Source organism: Pomacea canaliculata, linkage group LG2 (assembly GCF_003073045.1).
Source record: "Pomacea canaliculata isolate SZHN2017 linkage group LG2, ASM307304v1, whole genome shotgun sequence".
Lineage (NCBI taxonomy): Eukaryota > Metazoa > Mollusca > Gastropoda > Architaenioglossa > Ampullariidae > Pomacea > Pomacea canaliculata.
Genome location: NC_037591.1, coordinates 12,488,344 through 12,512,732, shown reverse-complemented (window position 1 = coordinate 12,512,732; position 24,389 = coordinate 12,488,344). Strand labels below are relative to the sequence as shown.

The following is a 24,389-nucleotide window of genomic DNA, read 5'->3' as shown; positions in this document are numbered from 1 at the left end:
GCGTACTTCATAGTAATAAACGATAAAACATAAATATCAAAGTAAGAATCAAATGAAAAAAATAGTACTGTGACTGTCAAGTAAATGTCATGTTCCTGGCCAACATCGGCATGGTGTAAAGACTATCGCTGGCAAGCACAAGCTACTTACAGAACCTGAAAGGGATTCTCGTAGTGCACTCGCCCACTGGCCGGAGGCTGTAGTACATGTCGCAGTACTCGGAAGATGTCGTTTGGTAGCAGCAGACGTCGTGGGAATCTTTGTCCTCCTTCTGGTAGTCGGCGGTCAGGGACCAGTAGGCGGGGTTGTAGGCCATGGCCGCGCCGGCGTTGCGACCACCAGAGATATACTGACCCCAGGGAAAACTCCACCACCACCACCACCACCACCATGGGATGTAGGTATAGCAGCATTCCTGCAGATTATGCAGAGTAAGCAATTTAAGGCTTCTAATTGGTTTATATTCTTTACAGTCTTTTTTTCTATTTTGTAATGGTTGAGGTTTCCGTGATTCAGATCGGTTTTTGCAATCTTTTCTACCTTCAAGTGATAAAGTTTATGGGACAAGAAGATTTATAGGGAGTGGTTTTGGAAGCAACCAGCTACTAGCAGTGGCTGACCACAGAGATCACCATTCACCATTTTGCACGCATATCTGGGAAGCATTTTTATGGATAAATGGAAAATATTTGAGACAAACTTGCTGACACACAAAAGATTTTATTCATCTTATTAAGTAATCATATAGATGCACCTCAAATTTTGTCATTGCAAACTTGTGGATTCTTTTAAATGTATCTATCCCAGCCTACAGGCTCCAGACTTCTATGCCATAAAATAAAACTGGCCGAATTTGAGAATGAAACGACTTTCCTCCAAGACTTACCGACATGAGAGGCCAGGGGGAGGTATTAGTATACATTTAATTATAACTTTTTATAACTTTTAATTATACAACCATTTTCATTTTTCAGCAAAATGTTCACAAATTTATATCACTAGGTAAATTTATTTTTGAATAAATTAGCAAGAATTATAAGATACTTTAATGTTTCACAGAGTATACTGCTTGATTTCGATGACTAGCAACAGTATTTGAAAACACTCCATTGTAATCAAGAAACAGGAGTATAAAGCTCTTTCAAGTCTGGTGATTTCTGGTTCTCACGATGAGCCATGTCGCGAATTTCAGCAGTTAATACATCCATAAATTATTCAATTAATCCCCTTTTGGACCTACTCAGTAACGGAGTTCAAAGTTTACAAGTTTACCTTTCCATACGGGTACACGGATCGGGAGTCGCCCAGTGTCATTCGGTAGCAGATGCCTGTGTAGTCATCTAGCCATCGAGACCACGCCCAGTTGCCCCACATCATCCACAAGCTGCAAGGGCAGTCGGGCAGACGATCGAAACCCCTCTGGCGAACGGCGTTCATGGGCAGGTTGCGGTCGTACCAGTCCTGACAGACCTGGTCTGGACTGTACTTGTCTCCAACTGCGTAAATCTGCATCCCGTAGCGACCTGCAAGAGGAACCGGCCATTACCAACCATCGGCTTCTCCTGCTTTCAATCCTTCCTTTAGCAAAGAGAGCTTTCTGGACCTGTTAGAATGTAATACTTAAAGTTTTTTTTCTCCTACTACTTAACAAATGCAGCTCAGACATTCGTTAAGATGAATCAGATTTGATGATCAACATGTTTGTCAGATACGTTGTGAGATGGGTGTTTGATATGAACATGAGTTCTGTGCGAGACCTACTCCTGAAGCCTGGTGCATATTTTTGATGTTACCTGTGTTGCCGATGATCTTGTCCATCTTTTTGAAGCCGATACTGGTATCGGAGTACTCGGACAAGATAGCCTGATCTTCCTGGCCGTTGGAAAAGCCAATGATCAGAGGTTCAGACTTCATGTAGTTCCATTTCATCTGGTTCCACTGCCAGGTTATGATGGCGAACGACAGTCTGCCGTTGGAGATCAAAGCCAGCTGGAAAGTGGCTCGTTCTGACTGAAACACACGGCACAATCGTTAAAAGCTTTTTAAACATCTTTCTTCCTTCATACTTATATACTGTAAATGAAATTCCCATGATAGGAATACACGCGGATAACAGAGGGGAAACCTTATGTCTCTTAGCTTTAGCTTAATTTTCAGTCAAAAAAAACTTATTTCTGAGATTACTTACTATGTCAAATGGCAATAACAGTATTTAAGAAAGCGTTTGTTGGCCATTTAAATACGGAAGATTGCAAAAAATTTTTTAGGTTAATCAAATACATTATTAATGCATAAATAATTATTTTCAAAATATGTACATACGCTGGGATTTTTGCTGGATTTATGCGCCACCCGATACCACGTGACGACAAGAACCAAGCTGGCTTTGTAGTCCTTGTAATGTGTGAACTCCCTCACCTGTGCGCTTGCAGTGTTTAGGATGGTGGCGTTGTTTGTATACAGACGATAAGAGACATCTAAACAGAAATGAACAACATCATAAGGCATGCCTACAGCACAGGAACTAGAACGACAAAGATTGTTTCCTCTAACGGAGAGATAAGAGACCAGACTCTGCTTTTAGACAATGAGTTTAAAAAAAAATGAGTGCCATATATACGCCGGTTTCCTATAAACTACAGATGTGCAATATTATTGTGTTGGAATTGCTGATTACAAAAATAATGACAGTCTAAGGTGACAAGATAAAATGACTCTTTACGGACTCAACATTTATTTGTCTTCATCTGTCTTGATATCTGTCTTCTGCCTGTCTATCTGACTGCCTCTATTTTCCTCTGTACTTTCTAAAATGTCTGTCTTTCTTGTCACGTGTAGCCTGCTGCAGAGGTGGTGGAGATGCGGGTGGAGGGAAGATGGTTAGTGTATGGAGTTATTTATTCTGTTTGGGGGAGAGAGCTGGCGCGCGTCGGGTGCGTGAGTGCTTGTCGTGTGTATGTGACTGTGAGCGTGCTTGTGAGAGCGAATACCCGATTGCATAACACGACAGTCTGTCTGTCATTAATAAATCTATACTACTGAATAACTTACAACTGCCAGCCACCGTCGAGTCGATATCCGAGTGAAATGGTGAGACCTGCAATTTTCTAGGCTTAAATTTCAGACTTTTCCCTTTGTCATTATCTCCAAAACTAACCAGCCCGTTGGTGCTTATCTGAAAACAAAACAGAATCTTTCTGAGTCATCCTTCGTCTATAGTGCAGAAACCAAAAGTTTGCTAAATCACCTTCGACTTTATTTTAAACACCTTTAAATTCACATAATAACCCGTTGAACAAATATTTACCTATAGCAGCTGACTTGTAGACTTAACCCACAAAAACCCTCTTTACTTACAAGATGCCAGTGTTTTTCCCACAAGTACAAGTCTTTCCACAAACATTTATGTCTCTTATTCTCTCGGTGTGTGTGCGTGTTCAATTAAATATAATCTGTGTCCTTGTTAGTTTGTAAACGACAGGACAACAAGAAGAGGGACGAAGGTAAAATCAGAATAATTATGGAATTTCTCAAATTCGGGCCTCCCTCATTAAAACTTTTAAAAATGTTTTTGACTGGATTTTCTAGTGTTGTCTGTTGTTGTTTCGATAACACCGTCTGATGCTGTGACTACAGCACTACGATGCAGCGACAACAGAATCCAGCAGACTGCTGTAAACAAATGGAGACGAGCTTACGAAAAGTGCTGAAGGGAGACAACTCATGCAGCGTGAATAGCAACGATTTTTGTTTTACTCTCTCCCCTGAAACGCCGTGTGAGACATCAGTAATTTTTCCACTTTTTGAAAAAATCATGACTAGAAAAAGGTTAGGGAAATGAACAATTGTTGCTATGAAATGAACTAACCCAGCTTTTTCCCGTTATGAACAAAGCGCGCCGCTAATACTTCATTCAGGAAGTGACGTGCACGTGACACTACTTCTCCAGGTAGGAAATACACAGGTAAGCCTGCCTCAACTGCGGCATCTGGCAGTGTACTTACGTATGCGTATCTCTGAAGGGTGTTTTGGACCGGAAAGCCGGTCTTGATGTACACTTCCACACTATGGTCTAGTCTGCTCGCGACTATGTTGTCGCCATTTGTGCCACCGAAAGGATACAGATCTGAAATAAAAATAAATCTTCGATATTTTTACAATAATTACAATTACAGTAATTATACTGATATTTTATGGCGGTGGTAGCCATCATCAAACCAGATCTTTGCCTGTCAGACTGATATTGCCGGGTAGGCACAAGACTGTTATGAAGTAGTTATTGCTTATGAGTTCAAATAATTTATTAACAATTAGGTGGCTGCAAGAAAAACTTCTCAAACTTTTTATTATTACACTTGATCAAATTAGTTGCCTTTGGTATAATCGTTTCACCTCTTTTAAAATATAAACGAGATGATAAATAGAGAAGCAGTGCATCCTTCATTAATCGACCTTTAAAAAAAAATATGCAGCTCATGAAGCTTTGACGAAAATTAAATCTTTTGTCTACTTAAATCATTACACGTACTTACCATACTGTCTTTTTTGTTCATCTGTAAATCAAAATAGAAAATGTTGTGAGAAACTTTTGTCTTCCTTTCGTACAAAAAGCTTATGTCATTATTCTAAAGCATAAAACAGGTAAACGCACAAATTAAAGCATTATATACTAAATAAAACATTTCTGTATAAGCTGTTTACTTATTCCACAGACACACACACACATACGTTCTGGTATTTGGTCTTGCGAGTTTTAAAATTTCAGCTCATTAGCAATAATTATTTAAAAACAGTTTTACATATTTACAATACTTAGACATTTGAGGAAGACTGTGGTACCTGATGAAGGATTGTAGATTCTGTAATATGCCAGGAATCCTTGGAAGGTGACACTGTAGTCAGACCGGAAGGAAATTTTCATGATGTTGCTCTCTGTCGTGATTGTTTGCGGAATGTTGGCTCCGCAGTAACTAGAAACAAACAAAGGGAAACTACTTTAAAGTAAATAAACTATTTTAGACGTGAAGTATTTTGTCCCCTTTTCTGTCCTTCCACAGAAGCAGTGGACGATGCTATGTTGGCAGTTTTGTACAGTTCCTTGTTGAAGACGGTAAGTTACATATTCTTCTCTGCTCCGTCTTCTCTTGTTGACATTAGAATGAAGCGTCAGTCTCTACCACATAAATATCATTGCTGTCGTTTCCCTCTAAACATTTTGACAAATATCTAACTTATTAGACAGCATCTGAAAAGTAATAAACCCTGTTTAAGAAAAACGATTCTTCTTTGTTTATGCCTCAGTGTCTCTCCTTCATTTGCAAATGCTCATCTCTGTTGTAATAATGATGATGATGATGATGATGATGATAATGATGGGGAAAGACACTCACGTGCCAATAAGGTTGTTGCCATCAGAAACGCTGACCCAGTCCCATGGACACCAGTAGCCCGGCCCCTCAAGCTGGAATGTGCTGAAGCTCAATTCAATAAGGTCTCCTGTGTTCCCCGTGATTGTCCACGAGCAGTCTGCTACATTAGGATAGTTATTGGGATACAGTAGGGACTTAACTGTTCCTGTCCTGTCTGTCAGGTTCTGAGGCGCACATCCTGTGAAAACAATCAAAAAGTGTTAAAGGCAGAATAGATTATTTGAACTCAATCATAGACAAGTGCAGATTTATAGGTTTATTCCAAATTCGAAGTTCCTTTCTTCACTTTTCTTTCACGGACTATTTCCACTACCGAAAAAAAAAATTGGTCTGACTTTTCTGCCCTTGCTTTTTTGAAAGTTCACAGCAATACCCTGGATGTTTTATGCTAAAAGGGAGTTTCAGATTGTGCTCTTTGAAAACCTCTGACCGCGAGGCTTAACCCGCAAAACAATCTATGGGAGACAACCGATGTAAAATTTACTCCGTTATAACGGAAAGAGTTCTTTCCCTGTAACCTCGTTGGCATTTTACTGGATGTATTTTACAAACGCTCATCTAAAATTGATGGCTTTCTATAAATTAGCTTCTTACTCAGACAGACAGTAATGTTGCTGAAATGATGGACAGAAAAGTGACGAAAGCGACAGACAGACAAACGGTCGCCCTGAGAGATAAACACATCGTCCGAAGGTATGCTAAGCAGACAACTAAGCAGACTGACAGATTTGTTCTTACTAGGTGTAGCCCAGATGTAGGACGCGGTGAACCCCCTGTTCGTTGAGGCTCCGCTCGAGACAAACGTGACCCACATTGAACTCGATGAGGATGTCAGCACTGGAGGCAAGGTGTTGTTACAGAAACGACCCATTAACGGAGCTTCTTTCACGGCTCCATCTCGGACCTGAAGGTAAAAAGAAAAACTGATGTAAATTTTTGGAAATTTTTTTATGCTTTGCTGAATGAATATACCTCCTTACAAAGTGTGCTATTTTTGTGTGTGGGATTTTTTTGTGTTTTTGCTTGCTATTTAATAAGTAAACTATGACATATCAGCTATAGTTTCAACAAATCAGTTTTTTGTTTTGTCGGGTGTTCAGCTGTTGCTGTTCTTGCAGTACGGGCTCTACAATACTTCTTTTTGCTCACTGGTCACCTGCATTCAGATTAAAAGAAAGAAAACTGCATATATCATAAATTATCCCTTAACTGATACCAACTAATGACTAGCTGTACTGGTCGATGAGTGGTGGGGGAATCAAACTTAATAATAATAATAATAATAATAATAATAATAATAATAATAATAATAATAATAATAATAATAATAATAATAATAATAATAATAATAATAATGCAAAATTTGTAAATGCGTACTCACACTCCTAAGGAGTATGGTCTTAGCGCCTAAGAAAAAGAACGAAACACGGACAGCATACGAGGGACAGGAAAACAAATAACATATGAAGTATAAAAGAATAAACATCCGCACTAGCGAAGAATAAAATATAGAAAACACAAAGAGGAATAAAATAACAAAAACCAGATCTGAGAGTAACACGATATTACAAAAGGAAGGGTGTGAAAAAGGACTAGCATTATGGGAAAGGTTGTTAGGAGCTATGTTTAGGTAGGCACAGCTCTGACATTACATACCACGTTAGCCTGTCTCGAGGGTTAAAACATCCTGCATGTTGTCTAGCAGTTCATTCTTTTATATAAATAAAATAACGGAATGATCGTGGATAAAACATATACATATCTCTGTTAGCGGTTCGTGGATGGAAAAAAAAAAAATAAATTTAAGGTTTTCAGACCCGATCGTGCTCCGACATGCTATTTCTCATTTGCGGCTGGGTCTCATGACATTTTTATTTCAAGAAAGAGCGTTTGACAGTAACTATAGCACAGCATGCTGCAGCTCTAAGGTTCAAACAAACCTCAACGTAGTCGGTGGTGCAGCTGCCACTGGTGACGCCGACGTTGAAGGTGTTGAAAGTCAGCTGAACAACGTACACCTGCCAGGGAAGGTCAATGATGTAGGAGCACTCCTTCTTCATTGAATTGCTGTTAGTTGGTGACTCCAGGCTTCCACTCCAGGACCACGAGTTGTAGCTAGTTTCACATACTGTGAGCAGAAAACACATTGTGTTGATACACAAGAATAAGTATTGTTTAACCCAGGGGTCTCAAACTCATATTAGCATGTGGGCCGCAGTGGAAAGTAACAGCCAGTCAGCGGGCCGCACCACGAAAAGAAAATGTTTTTCATTAAATTTTACGAACACTACTGTCACTGCAGTTAAATGCTAAAATAAAGTTTTTATAATTATTAATTACATTTAGTGTAGTTTATTACATGCACAGGCAGTTTAGTTTATTAAAATAAGTTGACGTTGTCTCTGTCACTAATAACGGGGGTAATTTTCACTGCGGGAGTTAATCACCAAGCACAACATACATATACACCGCGGACGTGGCCGAGGGCCGCACAAAAATGTTTCGCGGGCCGCATTCGGCCCGCGGGCCGCGTGTTTGAGACCCCTGGTTTAACCTTACTTCTCACTTCTTCGTTTGTCCCAAAATTCATTTTACACACATATAGAGTAGAATGGCTTCCGGAAACTATAGCAGCACTCTGGCACTAGAATTAATGTTCAACAGCGACAATAGTGGGCAATAGACAAAGATTTCAGGTTTTCTAACATCCTTGACTGGTGTGCACAAATGAAGGATATAAAAAAAAGAAGGAAAGAAAGAATTAATGAAAGAAACAACATAAGAAACATACAGGAGAAGACGTAGTTATGATGAAAGAAAAAAAAATTAAAGAAGAAAAAAATGAGAAAGAAGAGTTTTACAAATACGAACTAGATTTCCAGGTTGCGTTGAAGCCAGTGTAGGCTACGGAGGAATCGCTGTGGAAGACCACGCGCATACGGTTGGAGGTGGTGGTCAAGTCCAATGGGATTGCTGAGCCGCATACTCTGTCCATTCTCCAGCCCGTTTGATCGTCATAAATCTGTTGCAGAAGTAATGACACACGGCTAAAACGAGGCTAATATTATGTATTCATATCTGCTTATGCCTGTGTGTGTGGGGGGGGGGTGGGGGGGTGGGGAAGGGGAGAAAATAAATCCTTTTATTCAAAAAACATTCAATAGTATTGAAAGCATTTCGATTTAGCAAAGGGAAATATCTCATTTGACCTGTCTAATCGTAGGACGATATTCACAACTTCATTCACCTCCAAGTAGTCGTTGGAGCAGACGAAGTTGTCTTGGAGATCGAAGGTCACAAACGATAGCCGAATGCGCTCGCCAGCATTACCGACCAAGTTCCAAGTACAATCCTTGTTATTTGGGTAGATGCTCGGGTAGCTGGGTGACGAGATAACCCCTCCATTGCCTGACAGCGACCCACCACATGCTAAAATAAACAGAAACACGGGATCACTGCAATGTAAAAGCAGAAGCGAAGGCAGCTTAGTGATTAAAAGAGCGGATTTCAATCCCGACAGCTCACATCCTTTGATGCCCATGTGGCGAAGCATATTTCTCATAGATGGTCCAGTTAGGGAGCGGATAACTTATTCTTTAGAGAGACTGACACCAGGAACCTTTACTTGCAACAGCCAAGCGACATGACCTGGTCTGTTCATGTGACCTGGCACGACACTAAGAAGTTAGAGTTAATATTAAAATAATTAAATTAGATATTAAAAGTTATTAGAATGGCGTGAGCAGTAGACAAGTCAGTAGAAGTGTTTAGAATTACGTGTTAAAAAAAGAATAGTTAATACAAACAATAACAATAGGGTATGAGAAACAATCAGAATACGTATTAGAAGTAGATATTAAATCAGTTAGAATGTATTAGAAGCAATGAGAATGGGTATTAGAACAAGTGATATGGATAGTTATCACTAGTAATTAAAAAAAAACTTACCGTTAGCCGGTGGAGTAGTTGTCCTGGTTGTGGTGGTGGTTCTCGTGGTGCTGGTGGTGGTGCTGGGTGGGATGCTTGTTGTGGAAACGGCACCTGTTGTGAGATTGCTAGGTATGGTGCTGGGGCTAGTGCTGATGCTGATGTTGGTGCTGGTGCTGCTGTTGAGACTAGTGTTGGAATACACTGCAGTGGTCGCAGCAGTGGCGCTGGTGTTGAGTGTAGAGGAGGTGTTTGAAGTCGCTGTGCCAACTGTAGCTGTACCAGCGGTGGAGCTGGCCCCGGTGGCGGATGTGCCATTGGATGACGTCCCCGTGGATGCTGTTGCGGCGCTGTTCGTCGTGTATGTCGCGCCGCTGATGGTGCTCACTACAGACCCTGATGTTGTTGTTCCAGACCCTATAGTTGTCGTTCCAGTCCCTGTGGTTGTCGTTCCAGTCCCTGTAGTTGTCGTTCCAGTCCCTGTGGTTGTCGTTCCAGTCCCTGTGGTTGTCGTTCCAGTCCCTGTAGTTGTCGTTCCAGTCCCTGTAGTTGTCGTTCCAGTCCCTGTGGTTGTCGTTCCAGTCCCTGTAGTTGTCGTTCCAGTCCCTGTAGTTGTCGTTCCAGTCCCTGTAGTTGTCGTGGCGGACCCTGAAGATGTCGTGGTGGGCCCTGTGGTTGTCGTTCCAGTCCCTGTAGTTGTTGTGTCGGAACCTGCAGTTGCTGTTCCAGACCCTGTAGTTGCCGTGGCGGACCCTGTAGTTGCCGTGGCGGACCCTGTAGTTGCCGCAGAAGTCCCAGACCCTGCAGTTGTCGTGCTGGAGCCTGCAGCTGTAGTCCCAGACCCTGCAGTTGTCGTGCTGGAGCCTGCAGCTGTAGTCACAGACCCTGCAGTTGTCGTGCCAGACCCTGCAGTTGTGGAGGCGGACTCTGCTGCTAAGGTGCCCGATGCCGTAGTTGTTATGCCGGACCCAGCAGTCGTGCTGGACTGTGCAACTGATGTTCCAGCGCCTGAGGTTGTTGTGACGAAGCCTGCGGTTGTCGCGCTGGGGTCAGCTGATGAGGTGTCGGCTGCAGCTGTCATCGTGCTGGACCCTCCAGACATCGTGCTCGCGTCACTTCCTGTCGTGTAGTCACTGGCGAGTGCTACTGAACTCGTTTGATCAGAGACTTCAGAGACTCTTCCTGTGTACACATCTGACGATGAATCGGTTGACATGCTGTTGTCCACGGTGTACAGACTGTTGTCTGAGGTGCTGTCATGCTGGCTGTAGGTGACGGTGTCAGCCATGCTGTCAGAAACACTTGAAGTGTACACCTGCTCTGGTGTGGTAGTAGACGAGTCATCTGTGTAGGTAGTCGTCGTAGCTGCACGAGATAATTTCATTTTTGATTACTCACTTAGAAAAACACTGTACGTGAATATTCAGTAAAAAGCTGTTTATGTGTGGATAGACAGTATTGCTTAAGAAGACAGACGAAGAAAGAGAACGAACAAACCACATTTCCTCATTGTCATAATCATTACATTAACACACACTTATAGATACACGGGTTATATTAATCAAGTTAAATGGCCGATTAAAGCTACACAAACAGTTTCTAATTAGTAGCACCTTGTGCGGAGGTCAGGAGGTAAGCCAGCAAAATGAAGCACCCGGGCCGCCATCTTGTTGCGCCGCCACCTGACAACAAGCAGACACATGATTGCTGGCAAAAGATGCTTGGAAATGGATGTGAGTAGTCTAAATAGTTATTTTGTATGCTTACACTGCGTATGCACGTACGTCCTTGCGTGCGTGTGTGTGTATGAGAGTGAGAAAGAGAGAGAGAGATAGAAAGAGTGAGTGAGTGTGTGAGGATAAAAAAGCATAACTATAGAGAAGCTGGTGAATAAACAGTAATGTGAATAAGTCCATTTACTTCCAGAATATTGAGTGCGACCTTGTTCCAAACAGATTAACACACCACCAGTAGTAACCGAGTAATTATAATGTATATATTTTAAAATAGGTGTTTATGTATATAAAATGAATGTTTATTAATATTTTGACAGTGTTTTCTTATTTATACAAGTATACATTGATCTAGACCTAGAGACACAAATGAATATAGAGAAAAACAACAGAGTAAGTGTCGGTACCCACCTTTGAAGACGTTCCGCATGTTGTCAGTCTTTCCAGTGATGAGGCGACGATGTTCTTTTGTCGCAGGCGGCTCCCCAAATGTTTGCAGGTATTACACCGGGATTAACAGGTAAAGTACTTTATTCGTTGTGTGTGCGCGTGCGTAGCCAAAACCCTCCCATGCTTGCCCATGCGCATGCGCTGTCAAGAACCTGCGTGTTTTGATTGGTCGTTGCCTGGGATACCAGAGCTGTCAGAAGGTCGGTCACGAATCGCTGCGGGTGCTGCTTGCATTGCAGGACGATCGAAGTTGTGCAAGCGCACATGGAAACCACCCTTAATGTCAGCCACCCCCTGCAACTACCCGTTAATTCCTTTGTTCCGCAGGGCCCGTTAGCTTTTTGCAAGACAAGAAAGCGGTCTCCGTGCTTGTCCTTTACGGGTAGCTTCCACCCGCACCCGCACCCGCACATCCACTCCTTACCCCGAATACCTGCTGGCTTAGTAAGTATATGAGATTTTTGAAACGGGATGACAGTTCCACACAGAAACATTCGTTCAGCCCACCAGGGTGAGCAGCTGAGTAAGAGAAGCTATGGAGACCCGGGTTTCCAGACATCAACTTTTGTTGCAACCTCACTTGACCTCATCTCCACCTTAGTAAGAAACTCGATTGACATTCTGCACTCAGGATTTAATCTGGCAGAGATACCAGAAGCTATCTTAAGTCGAACACGTTAAGGTACAGACGAAAATATTTTAAAATTAAATGAAGAAAATACAAATTCATTTTTACGGTTTATATATATCAATTGTTTACGAAACGTTGAACTTTCTCTTCTTCTGCGATTGACTACACCTAACAGAATCAAACTTGTTATTGTAGCTATATGCTTTTTATAATTCTATTTCTTACTTTATTTTTTTTGCATTTTTTCCCTTTTCCATTTCTCTCTCTCTCTCTCTCTCTCTGTTAATTACTTAACTTACATCCAAGGATTATTTTGTTAATACACATACAGAATGTTTGCAGGTGGGTGCGGCTCTAGACCAGTAACATTAGTAAACACAGTGGACTCATTAACAAGAAACACAGGGTTTTTTGGAGACATTGCAGTAAACTTCGTCTTTATTTTCTCTTTCTGTTTTATATTTAATATATATATCGGCATGGCGGCCCCTGGGGTATGGCGGCCCTGGTCAGGTGCACAGTTTGCACATCTGATGTCGCTCCTGTCGCATGTTCATCAGCAGCTGCTGCCGTTTGTGGGGAAAGCACGTTTTCCAGGAACTGCAGCTGATTTTACTGAAAACGAAAGTGAAACAGTCTCCCTGTCAGGGAAAAGTCAGCTTGACTCCACCCGACCTTCGTCGGTTCTCACGTCTCCACCCGGATATCACCAGGGAGCTTTTCGAAGGGTCGTGTGAGAAGATCGAGTTTGTATTGTATAAACTTGCTCCACCTCACCCTACCTCTCTCTCTCCGTCTGTGAACAAGCTAAATCTTGTTCATCTCGGGCGGGAAAAATGTCTATGAAAGCGACTTTTTTTGGTTGCCTTTTTCCGAAATCTCTTGTGTGTGAATAATCGTGTGTATGCGTGCGTTGTTTGTTGCTGCGTGTGTTAGAGAGGAAATGCGATAGTGTGTGTGTGTGTACGGATGTAAGTGTTCACAAGTAGTTTACTCATGTAGGCGGAATGATCCTTTTCAAAAGAAAGCGTTCATTGTTCCTTTTGACCCCCTCTAGAAGAGTGGTTAGTGATATTTTCTCTTGCTCACAAGTAGGCTCCCACATTAAGACAGACTGGCCCAAACCTGTAGTGTACTTTCAATATTATTTCTCAGCTAAACATTTCATTTCTCACTGCACTAATACCTTTCTTGCATAGAAAAAAAGGAATATTTTTAACTCATTGAAATTATCAAAACCGACATTGAAATTGTTAATAATGAAAGTGATAATGTATTATTTGGGAATAGTGTCTCGCACTCACCTGCTCCCTTACACACCCGTTAACCAATCCTCACTCCCTACCCCCCACAGAGAGCGAGAGAGGAAATTCTTTCTATCGAATCTTAGAGAAATTTTGCGGGACAATTACTAGTGCTTTGCTTCTTTGTCGAGATTCTGAGCTTTGATGTTTTGTCCCTGCACTTGACACTCCTCACAACTTTGTAAGCTTCGTCTCCTACAGGTCCACCATTGGACAAATGTTCAAGCAAAATCGTCTTTTATTTCGGTCACTGCGAAATCCACATAATGATCATTGTCACGATGAACCACTTACTTGCCTTTGGAAGATGAATCATCACTAAGAGTGTTTTACGCACTAAAACCAAAGTTGAATCGGTACATTTCCACCTGTGTGTGACTTTCTTACCTCGTATCCTTCGTGTCAGGTGTACCTTGTTGTTGTCATAGTGACCGTACCTGGGAAAACTGTTCTAGACTACTTCACGGGTGCTGTGCGTTGTTTCATTGATACCTTCGTTATTATATTCATTTCAAACGTTTATTTATTCCAGTGATACATCATAAAACAAAGGGGACATTTCTGCCAAAACAAAGCGAAAAAAAAATCTACCAGGGTTTTTCGACTCATAAAGTCATGTGACCTTGGTATCGCTGTAACCTTTCCTTTATTTAAACATTTTTTCTTTTAACTTTCTCATGGTCCTATGGTGTCGTCAACAACAACTCAAGTTCAAACTCCAATTTGTAACCTTAGGAAGCACTTACAATTTTACAAAACTATTTTGCTGATTTATACACGAGCATTAGCAGTCACCTCCCGCTTTTTCTTTTGTCTTGTGGGTGGGACACACAAAGAGGCGCCTACACACAGACCGTGGGGATGAGTAGTTTTGAACAGAGATACTCAGGTGTGACAGCTTCACGGTAACCTGACGCTGGGGTCTGTGTAATAGACTGTCGTCTCACTTCACGTAACTTTCCTTGCGACACTACCTGAGCTGGGAGGACAGGTGCAGTCGGTCTCACCACTTCAACTGCTTTTATTATTCGCGGGTTTGTTATCACTGAAAATCATTTTCAGGTCATGTTGCGAAAGATCGTGAAGAAGGCTCGTGGACTTTAAAATGTATTAAGAAAAGGTTTAACAAGTATAAACATATAATATAAATTTAAATTATTTTTTATTACCATAAATACATGCATAAAAATACTAGAAAATTTAATTTTTTTAAAAGGTTTCTGTGCGTTAAACACGTGCGAAACTGCCTCACATACGAATTACGATTATAGTGATATATCTCAATCGTGTGTTGGATTTTATATAATGTAACATAATACTAAATATAATAATGTGTCCAAAGCGTATGTGTGTGTGGGTGGAGGAGGAGAGAATGTGAGTTTTTATCGGATTTTCCACATTTGTGGGGGACCTCGTCCCATAAAGAGCCTACAGGGTAGGACAGGGTCCTTCTATCGACGGGGAACTGAATAGACTATTATGTCTGTTGCCGGTGACTGAGCAAAACAAGTAGAATAACAGCCATCACTCTTGCTGAGGGATTTTTCTGTCTCTGATTTTTTTTTACACAAATCTTTGGAGGAAAAAAGTGGAGTGGCTGAATGAGTGAAGTGGACTCAAGGTGGTCAAGTGTGGGTGTGTGTGCGGGGGAAGGGATTGGCGTTTTACTCCGAGTCATCAACTGACCACGAACTTGTATTACTGGACTGCTGGCAGATGAAACTTTTCCAGTTAACTACTAAAACGAGGCAGGTGTGTACAAAGCTTCCGGTTTAGTTACATTCATTGTTTAGGCTCGCCGAGACTAACAGCGGATCACTTCGCAAGAGGCTAAGCGTTGGTCTCGGCAGACAGAGCAATAGTTTACTTTCACTTTCTTCTAGAAGCTGGATGGTAGACAATCCTAATAATGAATATTCATATGGCGCTTTTTCAAACTACTTGCTCGGAGCGCTTTACAGAAATGATATACAGAAGTAAACTGAATCATCAACAGCCATGCACCCTTATTCACATAACACACATACGCTCATTTTACAACAGTAATACCCGCTCATACACAAAGTAAATACACACACGTCATGCACGCTCAGAGTCAGGACAGGGTCACAGTGAAGTCGCCCTGCAAAGATGTGTCTTAAGTTTGGACTTAAAGGTGGTAAGAGAATCAGAGCGACGAAGGATGATGGGTACTTTGATAGGGCTTGGTAGGAGAGAGACCTCTGTCCATACTCTTTGTCTTACTTCGTGTAAAGCCTGGTGTCAGAAGATGAGCGAAGAGGTCGAGGGAGAGTATAGATAGGAGTTCGGAAAGGTGCCGAGGGCCAGTGCCAGAAACAAGCAGAACAAGCCAGAGTGGAAAGTTTGGAAGCTTTACTGTTCGGGACTGGCAACCTGTAAAGAGAGCCAATGATTGGTGTTATATGTTCACATCTAGATCGTCTACAGATGAGGTGATCAGCGTGATTCTGGATCCTTTGAAGTGTCAATGAAAGTTTCGCCTTATATGGTTACGCACATCCCCTGATACGATGATATTAAAAACAGGGTTAGGGGACGACCTCTGCTTTTTTTTTTACCATCCAAAACGTCTGCTTCGCTTGGCAAAATGCAACATAATGTCAGTTAAAAACAGTTAGTAAACGTGGAACTAAGATTTCTTATTATCATCATATCAGGAGGTGTGCGTAATCATATAAGGTGAAACTTTCATTAACCACGTGACCCAAGGCTCCGCCAGGACTGGTCAGATAAGATAGTGGAAGGTGTGCATGCTGGTAATCTAGCCGTATTCTGTATGTAAAACAGAGGAAAACACGTGGTTTGATCTCTTTTTATTAAAAAAAAAAAATCTGGGGACAGACAGGAGCAGAGATGCGGCGATAAAAGTGACGCAAGTTGAGGAGAGCTGAGAGGTGAGGTGGGGCAAGTCAGCTTCTGATATTACAGTAAGATATTGAGATTGTAAAATGAGGTATTTAGTTAAACTAACGAGCAGACGTTTGTGTTTAGATGTCTGGAATTACTAAAGTATTCTTGTAGAAAGAACAGTTTTGGAGTATAAATTATTGTTTGTTAGTATTTATCCACTGGTATCTTGTCTTTCTCCCTTTCCGTTCTACGACCTTTTACATTTTCTGTTCATCCTATGCAACAAAGACACGTTACACCTAGTATATTGGATCCGTTTATGTCTGGTAACGAGTTGCCCGACTACACTCTTTTCTTACTCTTTCTTTTCTTCGTTTTCTATGATGGAGGCGCGCACGAGGGGTCGAGTGGTCCTCACATAGTTTGTGTGGGGTAAATCCAGGGAACTAGTCCCGGCACCGGGTAACCCCCGCCCACGTTATGTCTAATTAAGTGCACTTTATTCGCATGATGATGAAAGAACCAGCGCATATAAGTGTGTCACGCTTGAAGAGGTCTGTCATTGTCTCCTCCTGTCCCAGTCGACGTTTGTTTGTTTATCTCCCCTGACGACTTTGCCAGGTGCCCTTCTCGGTCCATCGCAACCATTAACTAACCATCAACTATGTCATTAAGTACCAGCACCCTTAAGGCATTTATGTAAACTATGCTTTTGAACTGCAGATTTTTCTAGCAAAGTTCTGGCGCCCCTGTAGCTGTCATGTCTCACTGACCAGAGCTTACTCCTACAAATAGTCCCGGCAGTCTAAGTGCCATTTATTTTAATAAGTTCGTTTTACTTTGATGGGAAAATGGTGAGAGCGAGTGTCATTAGAGCTATTCGATGAGAGCAGAAGTTACAGGGGGGTTGACATAAAAATCTGTTAAGTAAGTGCTGTATACATTGGAGCGTTTTCTTTGTCATTGTAGTGAGTTGAGGTAGGTCTTGGTACGAATGGTGTCTTGTGTCTGATGTCTCGTGTGCGTCATTCGTTCCACGTCATTTAAAGCAGAAAAAGACGTCATATATAATGTGTGCGTCATTTGTTCCACGTCACTTGAAGCAGAAAAAGACGTCATATACAAGAAAAAAGCATTTGCTCTAAAAATGGACAAGTGAGCGGGAAAAAAAAAAACAAAAACAACAACAACAACGGTCTTCATCCGCCATCTTCTTTATGACTCTCTCAGTGACATTCCTCTGAACTTGCGCCTCTTCCACTCGATTCATCTACAAATCTCTTTATCGTCATCCTCATCTACGGGGGGCTCGTCGAGCGTTGTATGTGACACGTCGTGCATATGAAAGGTGAGTGTACGTTCGTCTTACTACAGATGTAACAGCGCCATTGAGTATAAAAAAGTAAAGGTTACGGCTGAGAAAAAGAGTGATTTTTGACCGGGACGAGACAACTGGCAGTTTTCATGGGTTCTATGTTGTGAAGTCCTGACCAGAGTTCTGAAAAAAGTTTAAATGATTCACGTGTAAACTGTTGATGTGAGTCTGGGTCAGTTTTACATATTTTTTAATCTTGCTGAGCGTGTAAGCTTTTGAATTATTGTCAATATGGAATATTAAGTTAGTAGTGTAGGTAATTAGAATCTGAACGCATGTGACACATAATAGATTGCATTTCTCCCTTTTCTTTGTGTATTCCGTGTATTCATAAGCCGGATCCCGCTGTACTTCGAGAGGTGTCTGAGTTCCTTTTGTTGGATCTTGTAACCTGACGATGGAGGTTTCACAGAGGACTGTGTAAGAAATGAAAATCTTTTTTCGTAAAAGGACGACTTAGGATTTTATATCCTAATGTATGTTTATGAAATAGGTTAATCATTTTGTTTGTTAATTAATATTTTGATGTTTTTATTTATTTCTTCTGATCAGATTCATGTTGGAGTTTCCTTCGAAGGTAACTGCAGAGTTACCTGAAAGAATCTTTAGGTCTTTCTTTTTATTTTATACTAAGGTTTCTATGCTTTTTTATCGAGAATGAAGAAGGTTTGTACACGTTGGTAGACTTTGAATCATATCTGTAGATATCATCTAATGTGTGTACAAAATATTTACTTCTACATTGTTTGTATATTTTTGAGTATTTTGCATTCACATGTAGTTCTCGACGTTTGGAGCGTCAGTCCCAGAATAATGCAATGAGATTGCGACATTCTTTTCCAGTTTCAGAGTAAGTTTTTTTTTTTTTTTTTGTCAAAGAGTGCCCAGCTTCATTTAGACAGGATTCCTGCATTACCTCGTTATTCAAACGCGAAGACGCGTGAAGCACGGGTACAGTGCGGGAGGCGGGGACAGGGTGTGTTAGACGTACCCCGCTAGGATTGGGTGTCAGGTACCTCCGGACTAGGCGCTCAAAGCCAGAGGTAGTGTTACAGCAGTCCAACAAAGAGTACGAAGTGTTGTACAGACATTTCACAACTTACGACAATTATTGGAAAATCAGCTCGAAAACTCTATCACCCCCCCGTCTACCCATAATGCAATGAAGGTTTTGACTGGGGACGAAACAAACAATTCAGCGCAGTTGCTAATGGCATCCAACCTGATTAAGGGACCATCTACACATAAAATAGGTGAAAATAACAAAAAGAAAGTAAGAAAATTTAAAACAACATTTTATAAATAAAGAAAACAAAAAACTAAAAAGTGAAAAGAATGAATAAATACAACTCCAAACATTCGTACACAAGACTACGTAACATATACAAAAATGCGGGTAGCTCTGTCCACAAGTACTTTGAGGGAAGAAGATACTATTTTCGAAAGAAACAAAACAAATGAACGGAAAATGGAGAGAAAAAAAAAAAGATGAAAACAAAGACAATGAGAACTAAGTATAATTATTCTGAGAATGTTAATTTTACCTATATTTGCCACAATAAAAGCAAATAACTTCAGAATCCAAACGAGCAATATGCCTTGCTTCCTAGCACTTGGTGATTACAGCACGTTAGGAACCCAGTCATTCTTCTTGTTTTTGTTTGAGGTTGTTTTTAAAACTTTTTAAAAACATTTTTTCACGCTAATTTGATTTTTTTTAAAGTGTAAAGGTATTTCGTTAGGGTTTCTCGTCGAGCCGTCGGTTTGACTGATTAATTACCAGCTAACTGAAATGAAAGAAGACTTGCCGTAAAGAGTAATTCAGAGGCGCAGCTGGGTGGATTTTATTGCGGGTACATGGTAATGGTGCAGGGTATTTGTAACGCTCCAGCACTAGGCTGCTGTGAGTGAACGAACAATGAACAATGAACACGTGCAGACAGTTTTTATTCTTGCCTCGATAATAAATGGCACCTGACAGATGTCTAACTAGGTTGTGCTATATGTTTATGATACTTTTTGTTCTCTTTGTATTGCCGGCAAAATAGCTGACGACATTGAGGTTCGTACAGCGTTACAAAACTTGCTTCTGAAGCGTATAGATCCACCCGTTGTTCTGATTTCTGACTGAATAGCAGGTGTCAAATTTCCTTTATTAGGTATAGAATGAAGACAGTAGATTCTTTCAACACCCGTTCCCCTCTCCAAAAAAAAGCAGCAAAAAAAAACCCAACAAAAAAAAAAAAAAAAAGAAAAAAAAAGAAAAAGAAATAAAAACAACAAAAACAACAACAACAACAACAACAACAACAACAAAATAAAAAAAACCAAACAAACAAACCATACCATTCATCTTTAAAAGCTTTTTTCTGGTGTATTTTATTCACACATGTACTACTTCTACCGGATACTACTAGTTTTATAACATTTTGCCTTTATCTTACAAGTAATGACTTTGGTATGTGTATATGTGTATGTATTAACTTTGATGAAATAGCAGGTTTGTTCATGAGATCTACTTTCATTTCGCAAGTCAAGGCTTATCAATTCTTTGCTTCTTCAAAAATCATTTTCTGTTGGTTATATTGAGTATTGTCACGAACATGAAGAGGAAAACAAAACCATAAACACCAGGTAGCCAAGAGCACTCGATCACAAGCTGACGTGTTGCATGATCGTTAAAATGGACGACAACGACCTTTGTACGTCCATCTTGCACACGAGCACTACATTGCAGATAAAAGGTCTTTTTTCTTACTCTGACATCTACAAGACTGATTTTCTCGACCCTTTGGGAACTTTGTCGTCTGATCGTCTTGGGTTTTGAACCGCCGTGCCTGCTGTTTCATCTTGCTGACTTGCATCGCCTCAGTTTTCATTTCTTTCATTCACCTGTCAACATGTCTGAGCCAAAATCGTACCACGAGAGCTCAATAGGCTATTTATCCACAACAATGACACTTCAAGGCAGATGAACGCTGTCACAAGATACCCGTAAAAGTCCGAAATGTTGACATACTTTCTTTGAAAGGTATTCGCATAAAGAATCAGTCAAGTGTTTCATACGCATCATTGCTTTTGCACTTGGGAAGAAACTTGCTTTTCGATCACTTAGAAAATATTAACAGTGGTAATCGTCTAGTTGTCTGTTAATAAATTGGAGTTTGTTTATTCGAATACTATGTTTACACTGTTAAAGTCTGATTATGCCTTTTTGTTTGTTTGTTTTTTTTTTGTCCATTCTAGACTACTTTTGTGCCTTTTAATTGTGTACACTGGCATTTTTTTTTCGTTTATGGCATCCATCATGATAGTAGGTAGCATATTTTTACACTACGATAAAAAAATGTATGAGTGATGTAATTCTGACCTGGGTGGGAGGACGAATAGATAGAAATAATACATAGTTATCAAGCAAACATGCAAAGAATAGACGACAGACAGGTGAACACAGATAAAAGATAAATAGATAATAGACTATCAGATTGACCGATTTTATAGATATATAAAGATAAAATAGATGATAGATGGATGAATAAATTTGTTAGATAAAATAGAAACAGATGAGAGACAAGGAACTGAATATTGTGCAAAACGATAAATAATTATACGCCGATAAATAAAATGATGGATAAATAGGTGATAGAAATAAATGAGAAATAAAACTGAATAGGTGATAGACAAATCAATGATTAAAGGATAAATAGAATGTAGAAAGACAGACTCATGACATAAAGCGAAATAGATGATAGACATATGTGATAGAGAATCATAGAGGATAGACGGACGGCTGGAGGGACAGACAGACAGACAGACAGACAGACAGACAGACAGACAGACAGACAGACAGACAGACAGACAGACAGACAGACAGACAGACAGACAGACTAATAAATAGTGTGCCACTAGGTCATACAAGAGTAACCCTATTCCTATACCCACTCCAACCTAATTTCCACTAATCTCGGCTTTGGTAAACAAGTTTTACGGGTGAGCAGTCGTGCGTAATGAGACCGGTACAATGAAGAACACAGACCTTATTTATAGCTTTTGCAAGGATTGATTGTTTTCGGCGATTATCTAAAGGAAAACAGATAATGCGATCACGAAAAGCCACCAGCGCCATTCCCAAGGAACACACCAGCTTACATTTCATAGCCGCCAGTCTCTCGTGTCCACAAAGGACCATTTAGTCTCTAGGAATCAATGAGCTGGCAATTGTTTCTGCATAATAAACTGAACAATTTATTGCACTTAAAAATTTGCTTTAAAGGCTTATAATGAGCATAGGACATAAAAATGTCTGGTACTATATTGTATAGGAAAAAACTCCAGTAGGGTTATTATGATGTTGATTTGTAGATGAATAACTCAAATAGGGTTATTGAGAGTAATCTCTGCAGGCACAGAAGAGAAAAAACATGATATGGAGATTGTCCTCGGACACGCCTCATGAACACGTGCCACCAGATGTCTCTAGCTGAAGTTTTGACAAAATAAACACAGAGTACAATCCTCACATCTGGGGTTTGGCTTTATTGTGTGCATGGTGATGTTTGTGGGCCTTAATCTCAACAGTTGAAAGAAGTTAGTCAACCAGATCTGAGGAAACAGTCCCGTAGGGAAACTTATTAGAAAAAAAGCGTTGTACTGTAAGAATAAAAACGCTTACTAGGAAGGAAGAATCATTCTGGTTTAATGCTCTACTTCTGTTGAAGTAACTGTCAAAGTAATAGAAATCATCATGAAAACCTTGCATTGACACACCTGTCGTTACCCTAACTACAGGTAACTCAAACAAGGAAGTCAGTTGCCCCACAAAGCCAGTCACGACACGCAGAGTAACGGGACAGGTGCACGCCCGGTCCTTGCACAAGGTCCTTGCCCTTGACCTGAAGACTGCTGCAAAATGAAGTCTGAAGGTGGAATTTGGGACAAGTTATCACAAGTTAGAATGAATAATAGACTACACTTCAGTTACCTGTAGAAAAACAGGTGTGCTTTTCAAGAAAGACGCTAGAAAAAATATTCAAAAGGGACTTACAAAAAGGAGACAAATAAAAAAAGGATAAAAAAAAATTAAGAAAGAGAATGTTTAAAACTTCCATTTACACGCGCTAGACCAATAAAAACAAGATAGAATGGGACTTTTTTTCTCTTCTGTTTATCCAGTTTGTTTTTTAAGACTTCACGTGAAAACCAAACCTTGAGTCCGTGTAGACGTGTTTGTGGGACGAACATTTTTCGCTGAAATTATTCTGTTCTTTTATCTGAGGGGCGCCGCAGTTTGATGCTTCTCCATGTCCGATGTGCACGTGTGATGTTTTATCTAGCAGAGATCGGCTCTGAGTCGTGCAATGCTCACTCGCTCTTATCTAGTTGTTGGTGATAAAAGTAACTGGTGTCATCATCAGGATTTGTTAGACTGGAGTTTTTTCTCTGTCAAACCATCCGTAAAGACGACAGTTCTCTATGGATGTTTTCTTGATCATTAGTTTATTCGAGCCGGTGCAGCTAGACCTGCTTCTCTGTAACTCTTTTTTGCAATGTCGGGATTGTTAGATATTTCAACTGTTTTTGTTTATAACCAAGAAACCTCCCTCCTTTGTTTCATCAGTCTCTTCTGCAGAGCAATTTGTGTTGGTGTGTGTCCAATACTTTGTGCGTATCGTGAAGTTACAGAAAGTGTATTCACACTTTTCTATAAATTATTTCTTGGGATGCTGAAGAGGACAGGAATGTTCAGTATTTTGACATCAGGAAAATTTGTTTTGCCCGTTACGACCTTTGTTTGTGCATTACGTAGTTGTTTTTTTAAATTCAGGGAATGGAGATGGACGCCACCCTCATCTACAGAAGGATCCGTGTACAGTGAAGTTTCTAACACCTCACTCCTTCACATCCAGAAAAGAGTTAGAGGACGGCTTTTACCTTTACAGATAAGGAATTTTGCGTTTGTTTATTGTATAGGTTTTGTTGGTCTGTGAGAGAGTTCACGGCATGAGTTGGTGTTGATTTGATTGCTCTTGTGTTGTTTGTTCTTCTGGATCTTACTAATGTCGTTCAATTTAATTTGAATGAATGCTTCGTATAACGTGTCTTACACGAAAGAGGTTACCAGAAATATATTATTTTAATACTGCAGAAGGTGAATCCACAAATGGAAATAACTTTGACTCGACTTTCACGCGACAGCTTCTGATTGGCTATTTGCGAATCGTCATCGTCTGTCGAGGTCAGATGGCCTGAGGCCAACACAAACATATCAACCTAAAAGACGTGCGTGAGTAGAGTATGACAGATATCGGGCTTGCTGCAAGTGGATTTGTGACAGTACCACATTTTATGAGTGTCTGCTTTCAACCATTTTGCATAAAAAGCAGAAGCAAATAACCAAGTTGTCGTAATCCACAGGCATGGCGGTCCGATGCCCTTTGAAAACAGTCACCTTTCTCCAGTCTAGACAGGGCACATGACTGCTGAGGGTTAGAAAAATCAAGACGGCGAGAGTAAATGTGAACCGCCTGAAAAAACAAACAAACAAGCAAACAAACAAAAAACACCTGGTCAAGAAAAGTAAAATCACCCTCGACTCTCAAACGACCTTAATATTTCGGGATAGAATAGGGAAACAACAAACAATCTTGTAAAAAAAATTACTAAGCGTGT

The 24,389-nt window shown here is 40.5% G+C and overlaps 1 protein-coding gene and 1 long non-coding RNA gene across 2 annotated transcripts in view; one reads left to right on the top strand and one right to left on the bottom strand.

Moving 5' to 3' along the window:
- Positions 1–11,651, bottom strand: part of LOC112557058 (mucin-4-like) — a 31,484-nt gene extending 19,833 nt beyond the window's left edge. Inside the window, exons 1-16 of the mRNA XM_025226666.1 lie at positions 11,501–11,651; positions 10,970–11,038; positions 9,378–10,721; positions 8,677–8,858; positions 8,301–8,451; positions 7,370–7,557; positions 6,168–6,333; positions 5,391–5,607; positions 4,840–4,970; positions 4,533–4,553; positions 4,005–4,126; positions 3,052–3,175; positions 2,323–2,477; positions 1,794–2,010; positions 1,273–1,523; positions 151–415 (exon numbers count right to left, since the gene is read on the bottom strand). Of these exons, the coding sequence (XP_025082451.1) occupies positions 151–415; positions 1,273–1,523; positions 1,794–2,010; positions 2,323–2,477; positions 3,052–3,175; positions 4,005–4,126; positions 4,533–4,553; positions 4,840–4,970; positions 5,391–5,607; positions 6,168–6,333; positions 7,370–7,557; positions 8,301–8,451; positions 8,677–8,858; positions 9,378–10,721; positions 10,970–11,038; positions 11,501–11,519 (3,622 nt within the window). The 5' untranslated portion in view covers positions 11,520–11,651. The remainder of the gene's footprint in view (positions 1–150; positions 416–1,272; positions 1,524–1,793; positions 2,011–2,322; positions 2,478–3,051; positions 3,176–4,004; positions 4,127–4,532; positions 4,554–4,839; positions 4,971–5,390; positions 5,608–6,167; positions 6,334–7,369; positions 7,558–8,300; positions 8,452–8,676; positions 8,859–9,377; positions 10,722–10,969; positions 11,039–11,500) is intronic.
- A 5,084-nt stretch (positions 11,652–16,735) lies between these two features.
- LOC112557079 lies at positions 16,736–23,789 on the top strand. The gene is made up of 3 exons (XR_003097888.1): positions 16,736–17,693; positions 18,056–18,140; positions 23,545–23,789. It is a non-coding gene; the product is annotated as an uncharacterized LOC112557079 (long non-coding RNA).
- Positions 23,790–24,389: the final 600 nt, after the last annotated feature.